This window comes from Heloderma suspectum, chromosome 4 (genome assembly GCF_057233095.1).
Source record: "Heloderma suspectum isolate Gila_16-S chromosome 4, 16-S_ref, whole genome shotgun sequence".
NCBI lineage: Eukaryota > Metazoa > Chordata > Lepidosauria > Squamata > Helodermatidae > Heloderma > Heloderma suspectum.
In genome coordinates this window covers 245,725,182-245,744,454 of record NC_139461.1, presented here as the reverse complement: position 1 = coordinate 245,744,454, position 19,273 = coordinate 245,725,182, and the positions used below count along the sequence as shown (strand labels likewise).

The following is a 19,273-nucleotide window of genomic DNA, read 5'->3' as shown; positions in this document are numbered from 1 at the left end:
TCATGAGGCATTTCCTAACTGATCAGTGCTCCATTTCTTTTCTGTTTTTAGAAGTCTCCTTCTTACCATTGAGACCCATTAGCATTTTCTTCCCTGTGCCAGCCAGGCACACTTGAGCCAAAGGATTCAGATGGGTCAAAAATTCAGAGGCTTAGTTTGGGTGGCTGGAGGGGTATCCAAGGTTTGGTTCAAAAGGTTCCAGTGTTTTATTTTCATTCCTTGAGTTGGATGGGAGGTTTAGTTCCAGTGGCCTCTTTCTGACTGGTATTTGGACGCGTATTCCCAAGGCTGATTAAGAAGTCACCATACCCATGTACAGGCTACTGAGGAGCTGTTACCTGTGGCGGTGTTCCATGCAGTCACAGTTGTACTTAAATGCTCTTTACTGCATGTGTCACCCAATTATGTACAATGTGTGTATGCTGGCACTGGCACATCCCTGCATATGACTGGGCAATGCAGGCAATAGGGAGCATTCAATTAACAAACAAACAAAATTTAGGCTTAACATGTTTTGTTAAGAGCTTTTCATGTTCACTCAAGCTCCAGAACGCTGGGAAATTATTATTATTATTTATTAATATTATTTATTATTATTGCATTTATATCCTGCCTTTTTTCCTCTTGCAAGGAACCCAAGGAGGCTTACATGGTCCTCCTCCGCTCCATTTTATCCTCACAACAACCCTATGAGGAAGGTTAGGCTGAGTGTCAGTGACTGGCCCAAAGTCACCCAGTGAGATTCATGGCCTGAGTGGTGACTAGAACTCAGATCTCCCGAGTCCCAGTCCAGTGCTCTAACCACTACACCACACTGGCCATGCCTTAACAGATGCATTATTTAGGCAATATGGATATGATATAGTATCTTCCGCTGTGGCTAGTTTCTGCCTCACCACTACCTTGGAGTTGGATAGCTGTCAGTGGCAGGGTGATGGCCCAAATCCCAGATTTATCTGTTTACTAGAATAGACCCATGGATGCAGCTGAAGCTATCATGCAACTGAAGCTACCTTTCCACATTGCAAGTACCCAACTGGCAACCAATACCAGCATGTCCTAGACCTTCCCCCTGACCTGACACAACAAATGATTTCACAAAAGATGCTGTGTAAACAGAGAAATCCACTGATAAAGTTTAACCCCAGCAAAGTCTATGAGAAAGAAAGAAAACAGGCAATACCTGTCAAACTGCTGGAGGCCACTCATCAAACTTTAAACTCCTATAAATAAGCCATTTCTTACCCATTCTACCTCAACAATCTGAATGAGTACTGACCATATTTGGGCCAACTCTGTCTCCTGTACTGCCAAATTTCAGGTCAATCCTCTGAAGTGTTTTCTGAGTATTTGCCATAGAACTTATCGCCCCCATAAGTTCTGGTTATAATGGTGGAATGCAGTTCATCCAATTTGCCCTTAACGTAAGACCACAACTATGGCCCTATAATTGAACATTACCCCATCCATGTGGAGTACCACTTTGGACAAGGGCTTTTGTTTAAAGTGGCCCTCATTATCTTTATACAAGCTGCTCCCCAGGTATGGATACTGGAGAACTCTGTAACAGAATCAAATGAGTTTGGATTTCTGTGAATCTGACCTGTGGATTCCACAGTGGACCAGCTTTTCCTGGGTCTTATGGATTCTGCTGACTTTTGGCTGGTTTTTCTCCTTTCCGGAATTTTACACAAATTTAGTTATAGAAAAATACATACAATAAAAAACTCCAGCCAAAAATGTGCATTTCCCCCATAGGCAAAAGAATGAAAATAAGCATTTGGGCGGGGGGTGCATTTTGGGGAGGATTTGCACATTTGGGGGGAGATTTGTGAATTTTTGGAAGTGTGAATTTGTGTAAATTCAGGAAGTTGGAAAAATCCGATTCCATCAACGAGCGGATGATGGAACGAAAGGCACCCGCGAAATGCAGACAGAACAAATTTTACCAAATCTGTACAAATCCTATCCCCACCATACTTATCTTTTAAGTAGCTTCTTTCGCACTATATAAAAGGCAAACCTACATGTGGAAACATACCTTGGGAACACAGGAATCTGCCTTATAGCAAGTCACACCATTAGTCTGTCTAGCTCAGTATTGCTTTCACCAGCTCTCCAGGATTCAGATGTCTTTTTTCCCCAGCCCTACTTGGAACTTCCAGGGATTGAATATCTTGTATGCAAAGCATGTGCTCTACCACTGCGCTTCAGCCCTTCTAACCGAAGTAACAGTGACTTGTTTATGGTCAAATAGGAAATCTGTGGCAGAGCAGCAAATTGACTGCAAGATTCCCAAGCCACCCAAGATGTGGCCCACCAGCAGTTCCAAGGTGCATGATGCTATGTGTGCCTGGCCCTTGCTCTCTATTCTCACATGTTTTCCATGCTGGCTCCAGTTGTCAAAGAGCCATTGGACCGACTGTGGCCCTCTATCCTTAGTGGTGGTGTGCACTGACAGGCAATGCGCTGCTGGCTTGCATTTCCTCACAGTCACTGAAGTCTGATTCCAACCATGTCTGAAGAATCAGGTACACCATCTTTTTGATATGGAAAGATAACTGAATCTGCTGCTCCATCTGACAGGCTGGTAGACATTAATAATTATGTACTATTTAAGGCTTATTGGAAATGAAGAGGTGGAGGTGTTGGACAGATGTGGCACTACTAGATGGATTGTGATTCGATTAGCACAGTTCCCTTTGACAATATGTGAGCAGCACTTTAATAATTCATTGCGAAAGCCCAGCTCCCCTCTCACACGCTTGGACTGCACACAAGCGCAAGTTGCTTCATCGCACCACACCGTACCAAAGCAGATTTAGGTTTCCACATGCAAGTGCAAATGGTATATTTTATAGCATCTGCTTCAAACCCATCCATTCCTAGCTAGCTAGAGATGGGCAAAACCTGTCAGAGCAAGCTTGCAACAGCCACTTGCCTGATCACCTGTAGCTGATAAGAATAATCTCTGAGTGATCATTTTGTAAAAGGGAAGAGAGACTTGGTCATTTTCTTTCATGCGGTCTGTGTCACAAATGACCATCACAGGTGTGTGTAGGCTAGACATGTTTGGAGACTTATTTACAAGGTTTTATTTTTTTAAAAATCCACTCTGAGGTATGAGCACCAAAAGGCAACCCCCCCACCCCCCGGAACACTTCACAAGGAGTGCTGATTTTGGTAAATCCTTCTGCATTGCTTTTGGTAATCTACCCCTTCCCCACCATCCACCTGGTACTCCCACATTTTCTCTGAATTCATAACATTTTTTAATTTATTCCATAATTTATTTCTAAGATTTATAAATTGCATCCTTGATTGCATCCTTGGCAATGTACAATAAAAGTAACAGCTCAATAACGTAAAACAAAAGTACATGAAAAACAACCAGTTAAAAAAAAACAGAGCAGCAAATGAAAATATTTAAAAGCCTTTGTAAATAAAAAGCTGTTCTCCTGGTGCCTAAACTTGTACAGCACTGGCAACCAGGTTGGGGGACCAATCTTTTGGGGGCATTGATCCACAGCTGTGGTGTCACAGTCGAAAGCTTTCCTCCAGGCAGCACAGGATTCACATCTCAGAAAAAGAAGGCAGGTGAAGCAAGGCCTCTCCAGAAAAGATGAAAACCCAGTAGGATTGTTCAAGTCAGTTGTAACCTGTAGAATTGTACTGTACCTTTAAGTTCACTGTGAAGGCGGGAGGCAAAGCAGGAACAGCTTCCTTCTGTCTGCCCCTCTCCCTCACCACTGTAGTGAGCAGCACACCGGTGTGCCACCAGGCCTGGCCCAAGCTATGTTGCTGCCTCGGGCGAGGCGCCACTGCTGCCGCCGCGGCCTGTGCTCACTCAGTGGGCGTGCGCGCTCACTCCCTCACTTGCTCCCTTCCTCCCCCATTGTAGCCACAGCTGCCGCACACCTTGGTGGTTGGCGCAAGAAGCACCGGCAAGCCACTCTCTCGTGTACTGGGTGGGAGTGGGGCTGACCTGGAGCAAGGGCTGCCCTTTCACAGAACTTCTGCTGCGCCTTCATTTCTCGGGGGGGGGGAGCAACCTCTCACAGAAGTGCTGCGGCTGGGCCACAGTATAAGAGCAGCCGGACATGCAGGTGGGCAGGTGGTGGTTGCGGCTGAAGCGGCAGCTCCAGATCCTCCTGGCCGGGGCGGGGTAGGGAGAAGAGCAGCACAATTCTCCGCTCTTTCCGCTCTGCCGCCTGATGCAGGTGCATGACCCCACATAATGGTAGGGCCATCCCTGCGTGCCACTCTACAGATGGGTGAGGGGGTGGCAGGGCAGGCCCAAGACATTTTGCTACCTGAGGCAAAGGATAAGATGATGCCCCTTCCCCATTCCATCTACAAAAACCAGCTGGACTGGCAGCTGAATCTTTCTGCAGCACTGGTGAAAGGATCGTGTCCTCCACGGCACATGAGGGCAGCAGGCTAGCTTAGAGGGCCACGCACAGGCTGGGTGGCACACACAGCTCTGTCCTCTAAGACAGAGGAACAGCCAGGGGCTCCAGAGGAATAGCTGTGGAGGGTATTGCCACTGCCACCCAGCATCTGCTGCCTGAGGCAGTCGCTTCACTCTGCCTAATGGTAGGGCTGGCCCTGGGAGGCAGATGAAGGACCAAGGAAGGCCCAGGTGAGAGTTGCTGCAGCTGCTTCATCCCACGGTGCATTGCGGGATTAAAAGGGACAGCCTGATTTTCCAGTTTGCAACCTGGCAGTCCTAAAAGCTAGGGAGATTCATGGGGAGAGAAGGCGCTCCCACAAACAAATATTTTACCATTGTATGAAAAAGCAAACAATGATTCTCTGATCATTTTTCTGAAATGGTCCATGATCCTATACATCTTTGTAATATCCCTTTTGGCAGTATCTGTGTTGAGCTCAAATAGTCTTTTTATCCTTTCTTTAAATGAAAGATATTATATTGGCTCAGTCACTTTGTTGCACTCCTTGGTATTTATTTAATTACATTCTTTTCTGCTATCTCCTATCATTTTCCTAATTGCTTTTTATATTGTACAAACAGAAACCTTGTAAATGATGTTCTAGGGGGCTGAAGTGTGGAACAAGCAAACTTAACACTGCGCAACTCTTCCTGTAACTGCTCAAAATAGCCGCTGCCTTTAGTTTCAGTTCTCTAGCGGCGTTCCCCAGAAGTGATTAATTCTGCGCAATAATTCATGGAACACTTGGGTCCCTACTAACATTACAGAAACCGGTGAAATTGCACATGCTTTTCTTTAAACTACTCTTTCTGTACATAGGATGGCCACACGTGTCCTTTTTACCGAGGACCACCCTCTATTTGAAGGGCTGTCCAGCCCAAGTTTGATTTAAAGATAAGGAACCCTAAGAAGGGAGAACAGGGGCCTTCAAGTTACCCATCCACAGTTAGCACCTGGACAGCAGACTAAGCAGGCACACAGGTCACTTGCTCAAAGTCTTCCCAGCTATGGTGAGACATATTGTATTTCAATTTAAATTATATTAATAATTCTACATTTGCATCTATACATTAGCACATGCACAGTGTATGCAAATGTTTCTCCTCCTTTGTTCTCTTTTTGAGTAATGCATTTCCTCTGTTTTGGCTGTGTGTAAGTGGCCACCCTAATTCCTCCTTACCACAAACTATTGTTGTCCTGACACACACATACACCTCACTCAACTGACCTAGCCCATTCATCTCTCTCTCTCTCTCTTTCTCTCTCTCTCTCTCTCACACACACACACACACACAGCAATCCTGTACCCATTTATCTGGAAGTAATTTTAAAGTCTGAAATTCACTTCTTTTTGGAAAAACTACATGGAGCGTACTTTACTTTGAACCATCTGTATAGGACAACATAAGCATCCATACAGGACTTCCAGGTTCTGGGTTATATATTGATTTGCCTTTGGATGACAGAAGAACATTGTACTGACATTTTCACAGAGCAAAGCACAGCGACACCAGGAGATCTTTTGTGAGTGGCTATTATTTTTCAACGTGCATCACTTTTCAACCCTGATTTTTAACAGCCATTTCACTTCCCAGACTGTCAGTAATTGGGAGGTCTTCCTTTTAGCCTTTACATCTGTTTTAGATTTAATTACCTTGATTATTGTGTATCAACTGCAAATGTTGTCACTTCAATGTTTATAACCTTTCACAGGTAATTAAATAATAAGCTAAGCACAGGTCCTGCCACAGATTCTTGGGGTATCCTGTTGTTTATCTCTTTCATTCTGAAAACTGACCAAGCCTTTGGGTGCTTCCAGGAAATCGCCCTGCCTTGTTAACTGAATTTTACCAGTGTGTGTGTGCGCGCGCGCGCGCGCACGCGCACGTTTGTGCACTCTTCCATTTGTAACCCTCCCATGTTTTCCCACTGTTTCTTCCATGTTGCTTCTTTCCACACAAAAAATCTGTTAAGGAGGAAACGACGGATTAGCTGCACAGTGCCTTTTGGTTGTTAGCGCTAGGAGCCCTCTGTCTGGAAGCACCCTGTGTCTTCTTGCCTGTGACTCCATTGCAAGGTGAGTCCATGGATAGAATCCAACTAAAGTCCTATAGAGTAGGCTGATGGAAATAAATGGGACATATGTTAGTCATGACTAACTTAATCCCATTCATTTGAATGGGTCTAACTCTAAAGTAGGACTTTAGTTGGATTCTACCCCATGGAAGGACATTTTGCATTTATTTGTGACTCTTTAGCAGTAGACCTAGTCAAAAATCTTTTGAAAATACATTGTGTCAGGTCAATCCTTTCCACGTGTTTAGTGAAACTAAGGTGAATTAGTGTAGTTTAGTGAAACTAAGGTGAAGGTGCACCCCCCCGGTTCCTCCCTGGGGCTTTTTGCAGAGTTAAATTACTTGCTCTGTATCTTTTTGCTTATTTTAAAAATTTTAGAGCACCTCTCCACAATTCAGTGCACACAGTGGTTTACAAAACCCAAAAACAAAATGTACAGACAAATATAGAATCACTGCAAACAATAAAACATGAAAGAATCAACACAGGGTTATTTTTGCGACTACTTGGGCTTTTCTTTATATCCATTGTCCCTCCCCCACCCACCTCTTTGTGTTAAGTCATTCTGAATCTTGATTGAACTGCCAGGCATGAGGTGCTGGCAGAAATCCATCTCACACAGTGGTAAAGGTTCCAATTTTCCAGATATGGCATTTTGCGCTGTTGCAGGGCAATGTTAAAAGCGGATGAGCACCAGCCCAGAAGTAGCTGCTGTTTGGTGGTAAGCAATGCGATCTCTGCACATATGTGAAGCTTGTAAATCACATTGAGATGAAAGGCAGCCTGAACGCAAGCTATGATTGTACGGTCTAATATATTTTAAATACGTGTGTGCCGTACATTTTATGCAATATGTCACAATCAAAACCATATTACTTTGCCATATGTGGAGCTTTCCCTGGACTTGTTTCTGATACAGACGTGACTTCTGAGCAAGATTCCCCACTCTTTTCTTCAGATTAAGGGGATAAAATAACATGTCTGCTAATGTGTGTAAAACCAAAAGCCACATAAGAATTGCCACACCAGTAGCAGAGACCATATGGTAGAGGCTCAAGAGCACACATATACACACACCCCAATGACCAAAACTATATGCCCTCTTTGGAGGTTGTGGGTTGCTCCAAAGCAGGCCCAACATCAGCACATGGCATTCTTGGGCAACTGCTGGAGTCCCAGTGGGGCCGACCTCTGATGCCTGCCCTGTGCCCCATTTGACAAAATGCCTGGCAGCCCCTATTATAATTATCCACAATGCCTTAAAGTGATGCTACTTCGGGGCATTCTGGGGAATTTAAATAATGTCTCCTGGACCCAGCCTTCTGGTGCTACTGCCAGTAAACTGGTGGCAGCCCATCACTGTCAGAGCAGGCCCACGAGAGGACAACTTTGCCCAGGGCTTGCTCAAACCTGGAGCCAGCCCTGAGCCCAAGAGCAGTGAACAAGCCAGTGACCTGAACCATTAATATTTAAAACCATACAATGTGTATGCCATGTATTTTTTCAAACTGCAGCAGTCTATTCCCACATTAACTTCAGCAGTAAAATACTTCTCTTCTGTATTGTTCCCCAAATAACTTCAGTGGGGATAAAACTATTGCTTTGCTACAGTGGAGGCTGGTGGCTTCTATTTCGCTGAGGCTGTGAAACAATTTCAGATTTCAGTCAGAACCAGCCAGAACTCTAAAGGAGTTTTCCAAGGTACTGAACCCTATTCCACCCACCCACCCAAAAGAGCACCTTAGATAGCTCTTTAGAGTTCTGGCTGGTTCTGACTGAAACCCAGAATGGATTTTTTCAACCCCCCCAAAATCAGAGCCACCAGCCTTCACTGCTATTCCACTATGTTTTGCCCCAGTTCTACCACCATTTGCTATCCCGCATTCCACCACATTGAGAATATGAGCTGAAACAGCCATTCTAACCAACTATATCTACCCAGGACAACGGACCTGCATGACTCGTTCTCCTTTTACTGCTGATTTACCCAGCAGGCTTGGAAGTACCTTATCTAGGATTATCATATTTAACAAGATGGGCTCCTGTTGCTTTAACAATTATACAAATATCCAGTTACATACAAGAACTTTGTTGTTGTTGTTCAGTGTTAAGTCATGTCCGACTCTTTGTGACCCCATGGACCATTGCATGCCAGGCCTTCCTGTCTTCCATTCCCTCCCGGAGTGTGCTCAAGTACAGGGATTTTAGCCAATGAACCTTTCTTACTTCTGCAGCCCTACATGACAAGCAACACCTGCCAAAATTCTCTTTCCTATACAACAGTTAGGCTTACTGGAGCCCTCTAATGAGTCGGTGTGGTGTTGTGGTTAGAGTGTTGGACTAGGACTGGAAAGACCCAAGTGAAAATCCCCACTCTACCATGAAGCTCTTACTGGGTGGCCTTGAGCCGGCCACTGTCTTTCAGCCTGACCTACCTCGCAGGGTTGTTGTGATAATAAAATAGGAAGCAGGAAAAACTATGAACACCACCCTGAGCTCCTTGGAAGAAGGTTGTCATAATAATGTAATAAGTAAATAATGCACCTGGCCACTTTAGCCTTTACACTAAACGTGTGGTACAAATCCTACAGAGGTTGAGTACATTCAGCAGTAATTCAAGAGGGAAGGAACTGCTATACTATTGTATACAAATCCTTATTAATTTTTGATCCTGAAGGTGTGTACAGATGTTAACCTGGGATTGGATCCAGACCTAGTCATGCTTAGAGTAGACCCATTGAAATCAATGGGACAAGTTAGTCATGACTAACTTAAGTCTCATTGATTTCATTCTAAATATGACTATGTCTGGATCCGACTATTAAAACAGGAGTCATGGCAATTTTTTTCTCCCTTGGGGTGCAACCAACTCCGTATTGCCTTCACAGTGTAAATGACAGATGTACATACTAGGAAATCAAACACTATGTCAGTCAACAGAATTACCCCTCCCACTATGTTTCAGAGAGGCTCAGACTTTTTTTAAAAAAATTAAAACAAAAACATTGCTTGTACATTTATTAATTTAATTGTTAATTGGTCTTATATACTTTGGTGGGAGCACAAGGTGGGAGAAAGACTATCAATTTTATAAGAGCTGCAAAATTGTTCAGGGATGGGAGGGAAGGGATTAATGACATTACAGGTTCGAGCCAATTGGTGTTGTGTATAGCCAGCTTCTAGTGCCAAATCTCAGAACTGATCTTTCCTAAACTCAGTCCTGGAAGGAAAAGAATAGACAGTTTGAACAGAACACCATGAGTGTGCTTCCAGGGTGACTCCACTGCTTAAACAATGTTTGATTTACACACACCCTAACTGATGCAACATCAGTACCTATTATGCACTGTTGGATTCTTCCTTCAAAGGGCCGATCTACATTGTGCCCGCCATCGCAATGAATTCGGTGTCCCATCGGGTTAAACGCTCTCGCACTAAAATGTGATTATTCACACTCACCCATTTTCCCCGTTGCAGTGCTTCATCGAATGCGCAAGCTCGGTTCACACTCGAGCGCTGTGCTGTTTTCCTGCTGTTTTCCTGCACACGCTTGTTTGATCTCGGATGCTAAGCGGGGTTGGCCCGGGTCAGTAGTTGGATGGGCGACCACCTGGGAATCAGGCTTCCTGCACTGAGCAGGAGTTGTTGTATCCCTTCAAATGAGACTAAGTTTTATCCCCTCCTATCCCCCGCTCTGGATGTTTTTTTAAAAAATTAAGGCGTTATTCTTGCAGAATTGGGGCTTCTCCACAATGTTTTTTTTCTAATTGAGGCATGATCTTCGAAGCTTCGAAGTTGTGAAGCTTCACAACTTTGAAGCTTTGAAGATCATGCCTCAATTAGAAAAAAAAACATCGCAGAGAAGCCCCGATTCTGCGAGGATAATGCCTTTATTAAAACACACACATCCAGAGCGGGGGATAGGAGGGGGTAAAACTTAATCTCATTTGAACCGATACAACAACCCCCTGCTCAGTGCAGGAAGCCTGATTCCCAGGCAGTCTCCCATCCAAGCACTGACCAAGCTGTACCCCGCTTGGCTTCCAAGATCAGACAAGCACACGCACATCCAGCCCTTTGCTTGTTGCTGAGGAAATGGGGGCTGCTGAGGAAGCTATGCGATCAGTAGCTGGAAGAAGACATGGGGCCGTTGAGAGCTGTGATTGGACAGGAGGGAAATACAAACACCGCCGCTTATGGACAGGCGGGGGAGGGGACTATGACTGGATATGATAGCGAAGGCAGAAAATCAGAGCACATTAAGGGGAAATACCGGGATATTAGGGTATTGAAAGCGGGAGCACGGAAGTGGGAAATTCCGGTTCCAATTCGAGGTGGCTACTGCGTAGCATGAAAGGCGGGCGGTGAAACCTCATTGGAAGCGAAAAAGGCGGTAAGTGTAGATCCAACCAATGCTGCTAATCTTCTCTCCAAGGGTGCTTCCAGATGACATTTGTATCCTGCAATCACCCTTCATCAAACATGGAATTTCACAAGGGGTCTTGATGATGTCATCTTCCACTTGTAATCCTCCCTTGTTTCCCCACTGCAACTTCTTTTTTCTTAACAGAAAAAAAGTCTGTTAAGGAGGAAAAGGCAGACTAGGTGCATAATACCTCTTGATTTGTAGGGCTAGGAGCCATCCATCTGGAAGTACCCTGACTTAAATTTATGTAGATGGATACAATGAGTTCCACATATGAATTTCACTGAAAAAGAATATGGTAGTGTAGTATGAACAGCAAGGCAACAGACACTTCAATCTTTTGCTGCTAAAGTTTAGAATGAGCTGGAAACTAATTTTTCAACCCTTATTCTATTAAGTTCCTCCTGCAGTTCATCTGAGTTCTCTTTTGAACTATGCTAAAAACTCAGTGTACCAAATTATAAGCCAATAGCATAAAACCATGGAATAATCCATGTATCTTGTGTTTTGTTTTTGTTTTTATGTTTTATTTCAGTAAGAAGCAGTAGAGAAATAGCTCTGAAATTGGGCAATTTGTGATATTTCCCAAACTCCACAGTGTTTATTGTGAAATCAGCCATATGTGTTCCCTTATAACAGTGTGCTCGATTGGAGCTAGGATCCAACCAGAGATCAACCCAGGAACATATTTTGATTACAGGACTCAGTCTTGAAAGAGATGAATACTAAAAGCACCTCTGAGCATGTGCAAAATGTGTTGCTCCTGCCACGGCACAACCAGAGCCATTTTCATACATCTGGGATCAGGGAACAAGGTTTCCAGCTTTTAAGAGTGGCTTTCAGGCAAATTAGAACACCATCATCACAATTCTTAGAAAGCAATCATCTCCCAAATTAAGTAATTTAAGACACAATCCTATGGATGTTTTGACAGAAAAAAGGCCCACAAATCCCAGTATGCTTGAAGGCGCAATCCTATGCATGTTTGTTGTTGTTGTTCAGTCGTTCAGTCATGTCCGACTCTTCGTGACCCCATGGACCATAGCACACTAGGCCTTCCTGTCCTCCGCTCTCTCCCGGAGTGTGCTCAAGTCCATATTCATTGCATCGGTGATGCTATCTAGCCATCTCATCCTCTGCCGTCCCCTTCTCCTTTTGCCTTCAATCATGTTTAGATAGAAATAAGTCCTACAGTTCCCAGCATGGCTGGCTGGGGGATGCTGGGAGTTGTAGGACTTATTTCTGTCTAAACGCGTATAGGATTGCACCATAACCTCCCCCCCCCCGCCCCCAACCAAGCCAAATAACTGGTTTGCTTTTTGTCTTTTCATGTCATGCAGCATGATCCTATGCTTGTTTATTCAGCACTAAGTCCCGGACTTACTCCGTTATAAGTATGCATAAGATTGCAGCCTAAGGCTCAAACTACACATAATGCTAGGAAATCTGTGATATCCCTCTCGCGCGCACCTCCCCCACCCCCCTCTCTGTGTGAACTGTAGGTTTGGGTGTGCTGCATTTGCAGCAGCAGAGTAGCAGCAGCACAGGGTGAGTAACCCTTTTCTCATGGATTGCTTCTGAGTTCAAATTCCCTTTAAACACACCAAATCTGCTTTCCTATTTGCAGGACGGGGCGGGGGCAGGGAATACAGGGATTCACAATCACTGTATTTTCCCCCTGCTGGTGGGAAAGCAACTTGAGACTGAGATTTTGTTTGCAAGAATGGCCTGCAGGGAATACCTTTAGTTATTAGCTTTTTATCCTACTCTTCCACCAAAGAGCTCAGTGCAGCATACACGTCCCCCCTCTTTTATCCCCATATTCACAACTACCCTGTGAGGTAGGTGAGGCTGAGAGAAAGTGACTGTCCCAAGGTCACCCAGTGAGCTTTGAGACTGAGTGGGGATTTGAACTGCCCCCCCCCCCGTCCTAGTCCAAGAGTGCTAACAACTACACAATAGATTGATCATGGTTCCCCCAGCATCACATTGTGACTTGAACCAAAGGTCTTGAGGAGATGCTGCAGTCTATATTCAACCTTTTATCTGTAGTCCTGAGGTCTAGAAACTTTGCCATATAGCAGTTTGTTCTCTTTTTAGCCCTCACAGAAGTATTATCCTTTGAAAAATCAAGCAGTGTGATGCTTTGCCACCTGTAGAGAAGCAGGTCAGGTAACAGATCCTGGCTCCTCCTCCACCCTCCTCCTCCTCTTCTCCATTACACCTCCAGCAACATCAGCCCCTGCTGTGCCCATTATAGCCACCCATAAGTAATGGGATGAGTTTTCTGCCATGCACTGGACACAGGCCCAGCAGAGGGTCTTCCAGCTGTGGGAAGAAGCAGGCCTTGCCGTGTATGCCTGTTTACAGAAATGGGAATTTGCATGATGAAAATAACCTGGGACGGATTTTGATTTTACTGCTGTTGGCAGAGGGCTCGGAAAAAAACGGCGCATAGTCAATTACTGGAATTTTTAAACACAAATAATATTTTATGTGATCAGCAGGTTGGCTCAGGGCCTGGGCATCGTGCTCCAACGGCACTTATGAAAGGAACAAGCCATCGATTGTGCTGCACACAGGAGCCTGTGGGCAGGTGCAGCTTTTGTTGACCTTAGAACACAGTTCCCTGGGCTCGTGGCTTAACCCGTAAGGTCTGAGCTGGAGCTGAACCTCCTACGTGGCTTTCTGTGCACTCTTGCCACTTGGGTCCCAACCCCGTTCCCCCCAACACAGCTACATCTCACGGAAGCGTTACCCTCTCCTACTGAGTGAGATATTCATATTTCACCTTCTGCAACAGTCATTGTTAAACAACCCTGGCAAGGAACGGGTTAGCAGCGTGGAGGAATGACCTATTAACAAGTCTCCACTGTCCGCTATCATGTGACTGCATTCCCAGAAATGCTGAATCTGGAAAGCAGGTTTCCTGGAAGGCCATTCTAGAGGTGAAGAACCATAAACTCAGTGCAGCCGGCCTGCCTAGAGGTGTGGAGCCGGGTACAAGAGTGTTTTAATCCCGGCTCCCAGGCACTGAGCAGAGCTCCCGCGGTGCTGGGTGTGGTGCAGGAGCCAAGAAAGCAGCCTGGTGACCTCACTCCTTTCCCTCAAGGACCACACCAGGAAAAAAATACCACCAGCCACCAGCCCCGCTCAGCTTTCTTGTTAAAGAAAGCATCCAATGGGCAACGGAGACAGCATTCCACTCTTACTCTTTAGAGGTCACTTGGGGAGGTCTGCTGACTACAGGTCTGGCCAACTTTACAGCTAAGAGTAGCCATGAACCCACATAATGGGAGACAGACAAACAGGCAGGGAAACACAGGCATTGATTATGGTGCAAAAATTTCCCAGTGTGCATAAATTTATTTTATTGTTATGTTTTGTCCCATTTTTTTTTCCCTCCAAGGAGCTGATACCCTCCAGGAACCGGTACAGCTGTCAACTTCCATCATAAAAAAATGCTGGCACCTTGTGGCAAGTCCAGAAAAGCTTAACTTGGAATAACACTGGGTGCCTTCAAGAAAAAAAAGCTGCTTTTTGTCTGGCAGTCTTTAAATTAGAATGTTCGCATTGTTCTGATGCTCTTATCTATATTGCTGGATTAACCATTTCAACTACCCGGTTTTATACAGCCCTGCGGCAAATCATGGGTTAATCGCACGGCAGACATTGGCCCCAGATGTTGTTATGTACAGACACTTTGTAAAGTGACCACCTCTGACTTCAAATGGATTGTTAAAAGGCCCCATAATAATAAGGGTTTTTAAAAATAAAAAATTGAAAAAAAATCCACCAGCTTGCTAGGGAAAGTGGTTAAAATAAAAGCACTATTGTTGCTCTGGGACCCAAGGGAAATAACATTCCTCCCCTATTTAAGAAACTTTTAACACCTGGATAGAATTTTGCTTACTTGAGTTGCATGTATCAAAGTTATTTCCCTCCTTTTCTTGAAATGCAGAGCCTGCAAAAGCCTTTTGGAACCTAGTGGAACAGTTTCAGTTAGGCATTGCACCTTGTTTGATACCTCAAAGATCTGACTCATTCTCTTTGTCAATACAGATGTGTGAATGTGGTTACTGAGTGTGAAGGGTTCACCTTAAGTACTTCTTGCATAAGATGCACTGCTTACTGCCTAGTGAACCATAGGGTGATTCTGCACTAGGAGTATAATGTCGAATTGCCATGTTTCATTCACTCACATTTCACAGGGCATCCATATGACACCATCATTGATACATTGTCATCCTGTATTTTCCCTATGGATCATCTGTCTTTCCTCAGACTGTAGAAAGTCTGACTTTTTTCAGAAGAATAGAAGAGCCATGCAATCTCCACAGGTGTAGATGTGTTTAGTTCTACTCTTCCCTATTTCTTAGCAGTTGGGGTTTTAATGTGGGCAGCAACGTATTGGAAAAGAGAACCTATCACAGCTCAGCGGCATTCATTACAACCTTTGTGGTAGGTGCTATTTTCTGATCTCATGTTTTAAAATCAATGTTTTAATTAGCACTAAAATGCTATTATGGTTATTTTTTTAATGAAAGAGAGGTATAGTGCTATAACACCAAAATGATATCATGTTAATTTTTTAAATGATTTAAAAAACCTTTTCAGTCACCACCATCAACCATGTTGCTTAAATGGTGGTAACTGGAAAGGTTTTTTTGAGTCATTTTTTAAAAATCAGCATTATTGTATAATAGAGTTACATAACACCATGGTACGCTATAGTATTTTGATGTTATAGCGCTATACCTGTCTTTCATTTTTTTAAAAAAATGTTGCCAGGAAAACATTTCAGTGCTAATTAAAAGGTTGCTTTAAAAAAAAAACCCAACAGCGTCATAAAATGGTGCCCACTGCAGGAATCCACCTTGTGCCCATGTTATTTAATATCTATAGGAAGCCACTGGGTGTGGTCATCAGGGGGTTTGGGGTGAGGTGCCATCAGTATGCTGATGACAACCAGCTCTGTCTTTTTCACTGGAATCAGTTGAAGCTATGCAAGTACTTGACTGGTGCTTGGAGGCAGTAACGGGGTGGATGAGGGCCAATCAACCAAAGTTTAATCCTAAAACGGAGGTTCTGTGGACTGATGGTTCTCAGGTCTGGGAATAAGAGCAGCATCTTACCTAAGAACATAAGAACAGCCATGCTGGATCAGACCAAGGGTCCTTCTAGTCCAGCATTCTGTTCATATAGTGGGCGAACCAGCTGCCCATGGGAAACCCACAAGCAGGACATGAGTGCAACAGCACACTCCCGCCCATGTTCCCCAGCAACTGGCATACATAGTCCTACTGCCTCTAATACTGGAGGTAGCATTTTACTCTGGATGGGATTACACTCCCTTTGAAGGAGCTAAAATCCTTGTTTATTTAAGCACGATTGTGTGATAAGTTTAATAATTTTTTTAAAAATGTGTTTAAGGGCAAATTAGAAGAACTGACCAAAAAATCTAGTCAATGCAACGTAGATGTTTTCTTAAATCATTATCAAATGCTTGTTCCTTTAAGCACTATTGCATAAATATTTCAATACTTTAAAAATATATAGGAAAAAAAGCTTTTTCTTGCACAAATTTAAAGATTTAATGACAAAAAATGCTGCTTAAAATGGAGCCACTGCTGGAAAGAGAATAGCGAAGATGCATTGACATAGATGCCGTGGGGATAGGCTCACCCACTGCACGTGACAAAGCCACAACATCACTTTAAAAAGATGGAAGAATAGTTCTAAGACTATACCTGCAGAAACTGCAGTACTGTCTTGCTCTTTCCTCCCCCCTCCAAAGTTGGATTTTCTGTGGTCTGAAAAGGACAACAATTTGATGATCATCAGGATGATCATGTAGATACCTTGTTAAAAGAGTATGAACAAAGTCTTCCAGAGTAAACAACTAGATGGAGGGCTCGTAGTGCCAACACCCAAGAGACATTGTGCAGCTATTCTGTCTTTTCTTCCCTAAAGGATTTTTTCTAGGGATGTTGGAGAAATCTATCTGGGGGGTGGAGGTCGGCGAGTTTTCGCCAGCTTGGCCTCCCCAGACTCCAGCTCAATCTGTGAGTTCACCTGACTTGGCATGTGATGAGTCAGGCCAACTTGTGGATTTTTCAGGGGGTTGCACAAATGGCTATTTGCACAAAAATGTGGCCGTAAATAGGGCAAATTTAGCAAAATCATGACCATGAATGGTCAAATTTGCACAAATTAATAATTTATGGCTGCATTTTTGTGCAAATTGATCACACTTTTGAGCAAAAAAACTTGGTAAAGTCCCCGGGGTTTGCAAACTATCGTGCGGCTCGGCTCACAAATGCAAGCTGAGCCAGGTCCATTGTGAAGCTCCATCCCAAAGCGCCAGATTTCCCCACGATGGACAATCCTAATTTTTTCTGGTAAAAAATAAGACAGAAGACATATTTGGAAAACACGGGAGGGCTACAAATTGAAAACAACATCATCTAGGCCCCTCATAAAATTCCATGAATGAGGCAGTGCAATCGCATAATAAAAATCTTGTCTGGAAATACCTTAGATTTCTAGTGCATATCAGTGGAGGTTGGTGACTCCAATTTCAGTGGGTGTATGAATCCATTCTAGGTTTCGGTCAGAACTCTAAAGGAGCTATCTAAGGTGCTAAATTCAATCCTCAAAATAGGTTCCATGCCTTGGATAGCACTTTTAGAGTTCTAGTTGGTTCTGATTGAAACCCAGAATGGATTTACAGCCCCTCTGAAATCAGAGCCACCAGCCTCCACTGGTGTATATAAACTCTTTTTTAACTGTATGCCTCCTGATGTTTAGCCAGAATCTATCCTCCAGTAGTTTAAAAACCATTGCTTCTCCATGGATAAAAGAAGCAATTTCCCCCCACTCTTCTTTCGAAGGTCTTTTAAAATATCAGCATATCCCTTCCCTGCTTCTTAATTTTCTTTTATCATACCTAATATGCCGGCATGTTTAGCCTTTCTTCAAGTCAGGGCTGGATCAAGACATTTTGCTTCAGGACCAGCAAATGGCGGCCCTCACCCACCCAAATCAAGGTGCATCATTCCCAAAGCCAGGCAAGTTATTTTGGCACGTGAGACAGTAAATCCCATCTGTACCTCTCCTCACCTTTGACAGTAAAAATACAATAATAACAAATTAAATAATTAGCCATTTTCTGCTCTTTCATGACACCCCAAATCTGCCTCCTGAATCAGCTCCCTCACTCCGCCTAGTGGTAGGGCCGGTCCTGTTCACAATATCTGTCTTCCAGACTCTGCCATCCTTTCCTAATGCTTTTGTCAATGTCATTCCTATCCTTTCGTGCCATGAGCAATAGTAAAGCTTGCCAAATCTTAGAATCATGGAATCATAGAATAGTAGGGTTGGAAGGGGCCTATAAGACTGTTGAGTCCAACCCCCTTCTCAATGCAGGAATCTAAGTCAAAGCATCCCTGACAGATGGCTGTCCAGCTTCATCTTGAATGCCTCCAGAGTGGGAGAGCCCACTACCTCCCTAGGGAATTGGTTCCATTGTCGTATTGCTCTAATGGTCAGGAAGTTTTTCCTGATTTTCAGCCAGAATCTGGCTTCCTTTAACTGGAGCCCATTATTCCATGTCCTGCACTCTGGGATGATCGAGAAGAGATCCTGGCCTTCCTCTCTGTGACAGCCTTTCAAGTACTTGAAGAGTGCTATCATATCTACCCTCAGTCTTCTCCTCTCAAGGCTAAACATGCCCAGTTCTTTCAGTCTCTCTTCATAGGGCTTTGTTTCCAGTCCCCTGATCATCTTTGTTGCCCCCCTCTGAACCCTCTCCAGCTTGTCTGCATCCTTCTTAAAGTCTGGTGCCCAGAACTGGACACAGTACTCCAGATGAGGCCTAACCAGTGCTGAGTAGAGGGGAACTAGTACTTCCTGGGATTTGGAAGCTATGCTTCTATTAATGCAGTCCAAAATAGCACTGGCCTTTTTTGCAGCCAAATCACATTGTTAGCTCATATTCAGCTTGTGATCTACAACAATTCCAAGATCCTTCTCGGTTGTAGTATTGTTGAGCCACATATCCCCCATCTTGTAACTGTGCATTTGGTTTCTTTTTCCTAGGTGCAGAACTTGGCATTTATCCCCATTACATGTCATTCTGTTGTTTTCTGCCCAGCACTCCAGCCTATCAAGATCACTTTGAATTTTGTTTCTGTCTTCCGAAGTATTAGCTATCCCGCCCAATTTTGTGTCATCTGCAAATTTGATCAGCATTCCCTGCACCTCCTCCTCCAAGTCATTAATAAAAATGTTGAAGAGCACTGGGCCCAGAACTGAG

The 19,273-nt window shown here is 44.1% G+C and overlaps 1 protein-coding gene across 5 annotated transcripts in view; it reads right to left on the bottom strand.

The window, feature by feature from the left end:
- LOC146348433 (uncharacterized) overlaps positions 1-19,273 on the bottom strand; it is a 41,657-nt gene that overhangs the window by 9,720 nt on the left and 12,664 nt on the right. For 3 of the 5 annotated variants that reach the window (XM_084848319.1, XM_084848320.1, XM_084848322.1), the window contains one exon: positions 16,707-16,769. In XM_084848319.1, coding sequence (XP_084704445.1) covers positions 16,707-16,769 — 63 coding nt within the window. Of the gene's footprint in view, positions 1-14,869; positions 14,941-16,706; positions 16,770-19,273 lie in introns of all 5 variants that reach the window. The other 2 variants (XM_084848321.1, XM_084848323.1) reach the window with 1 other exon arrangement.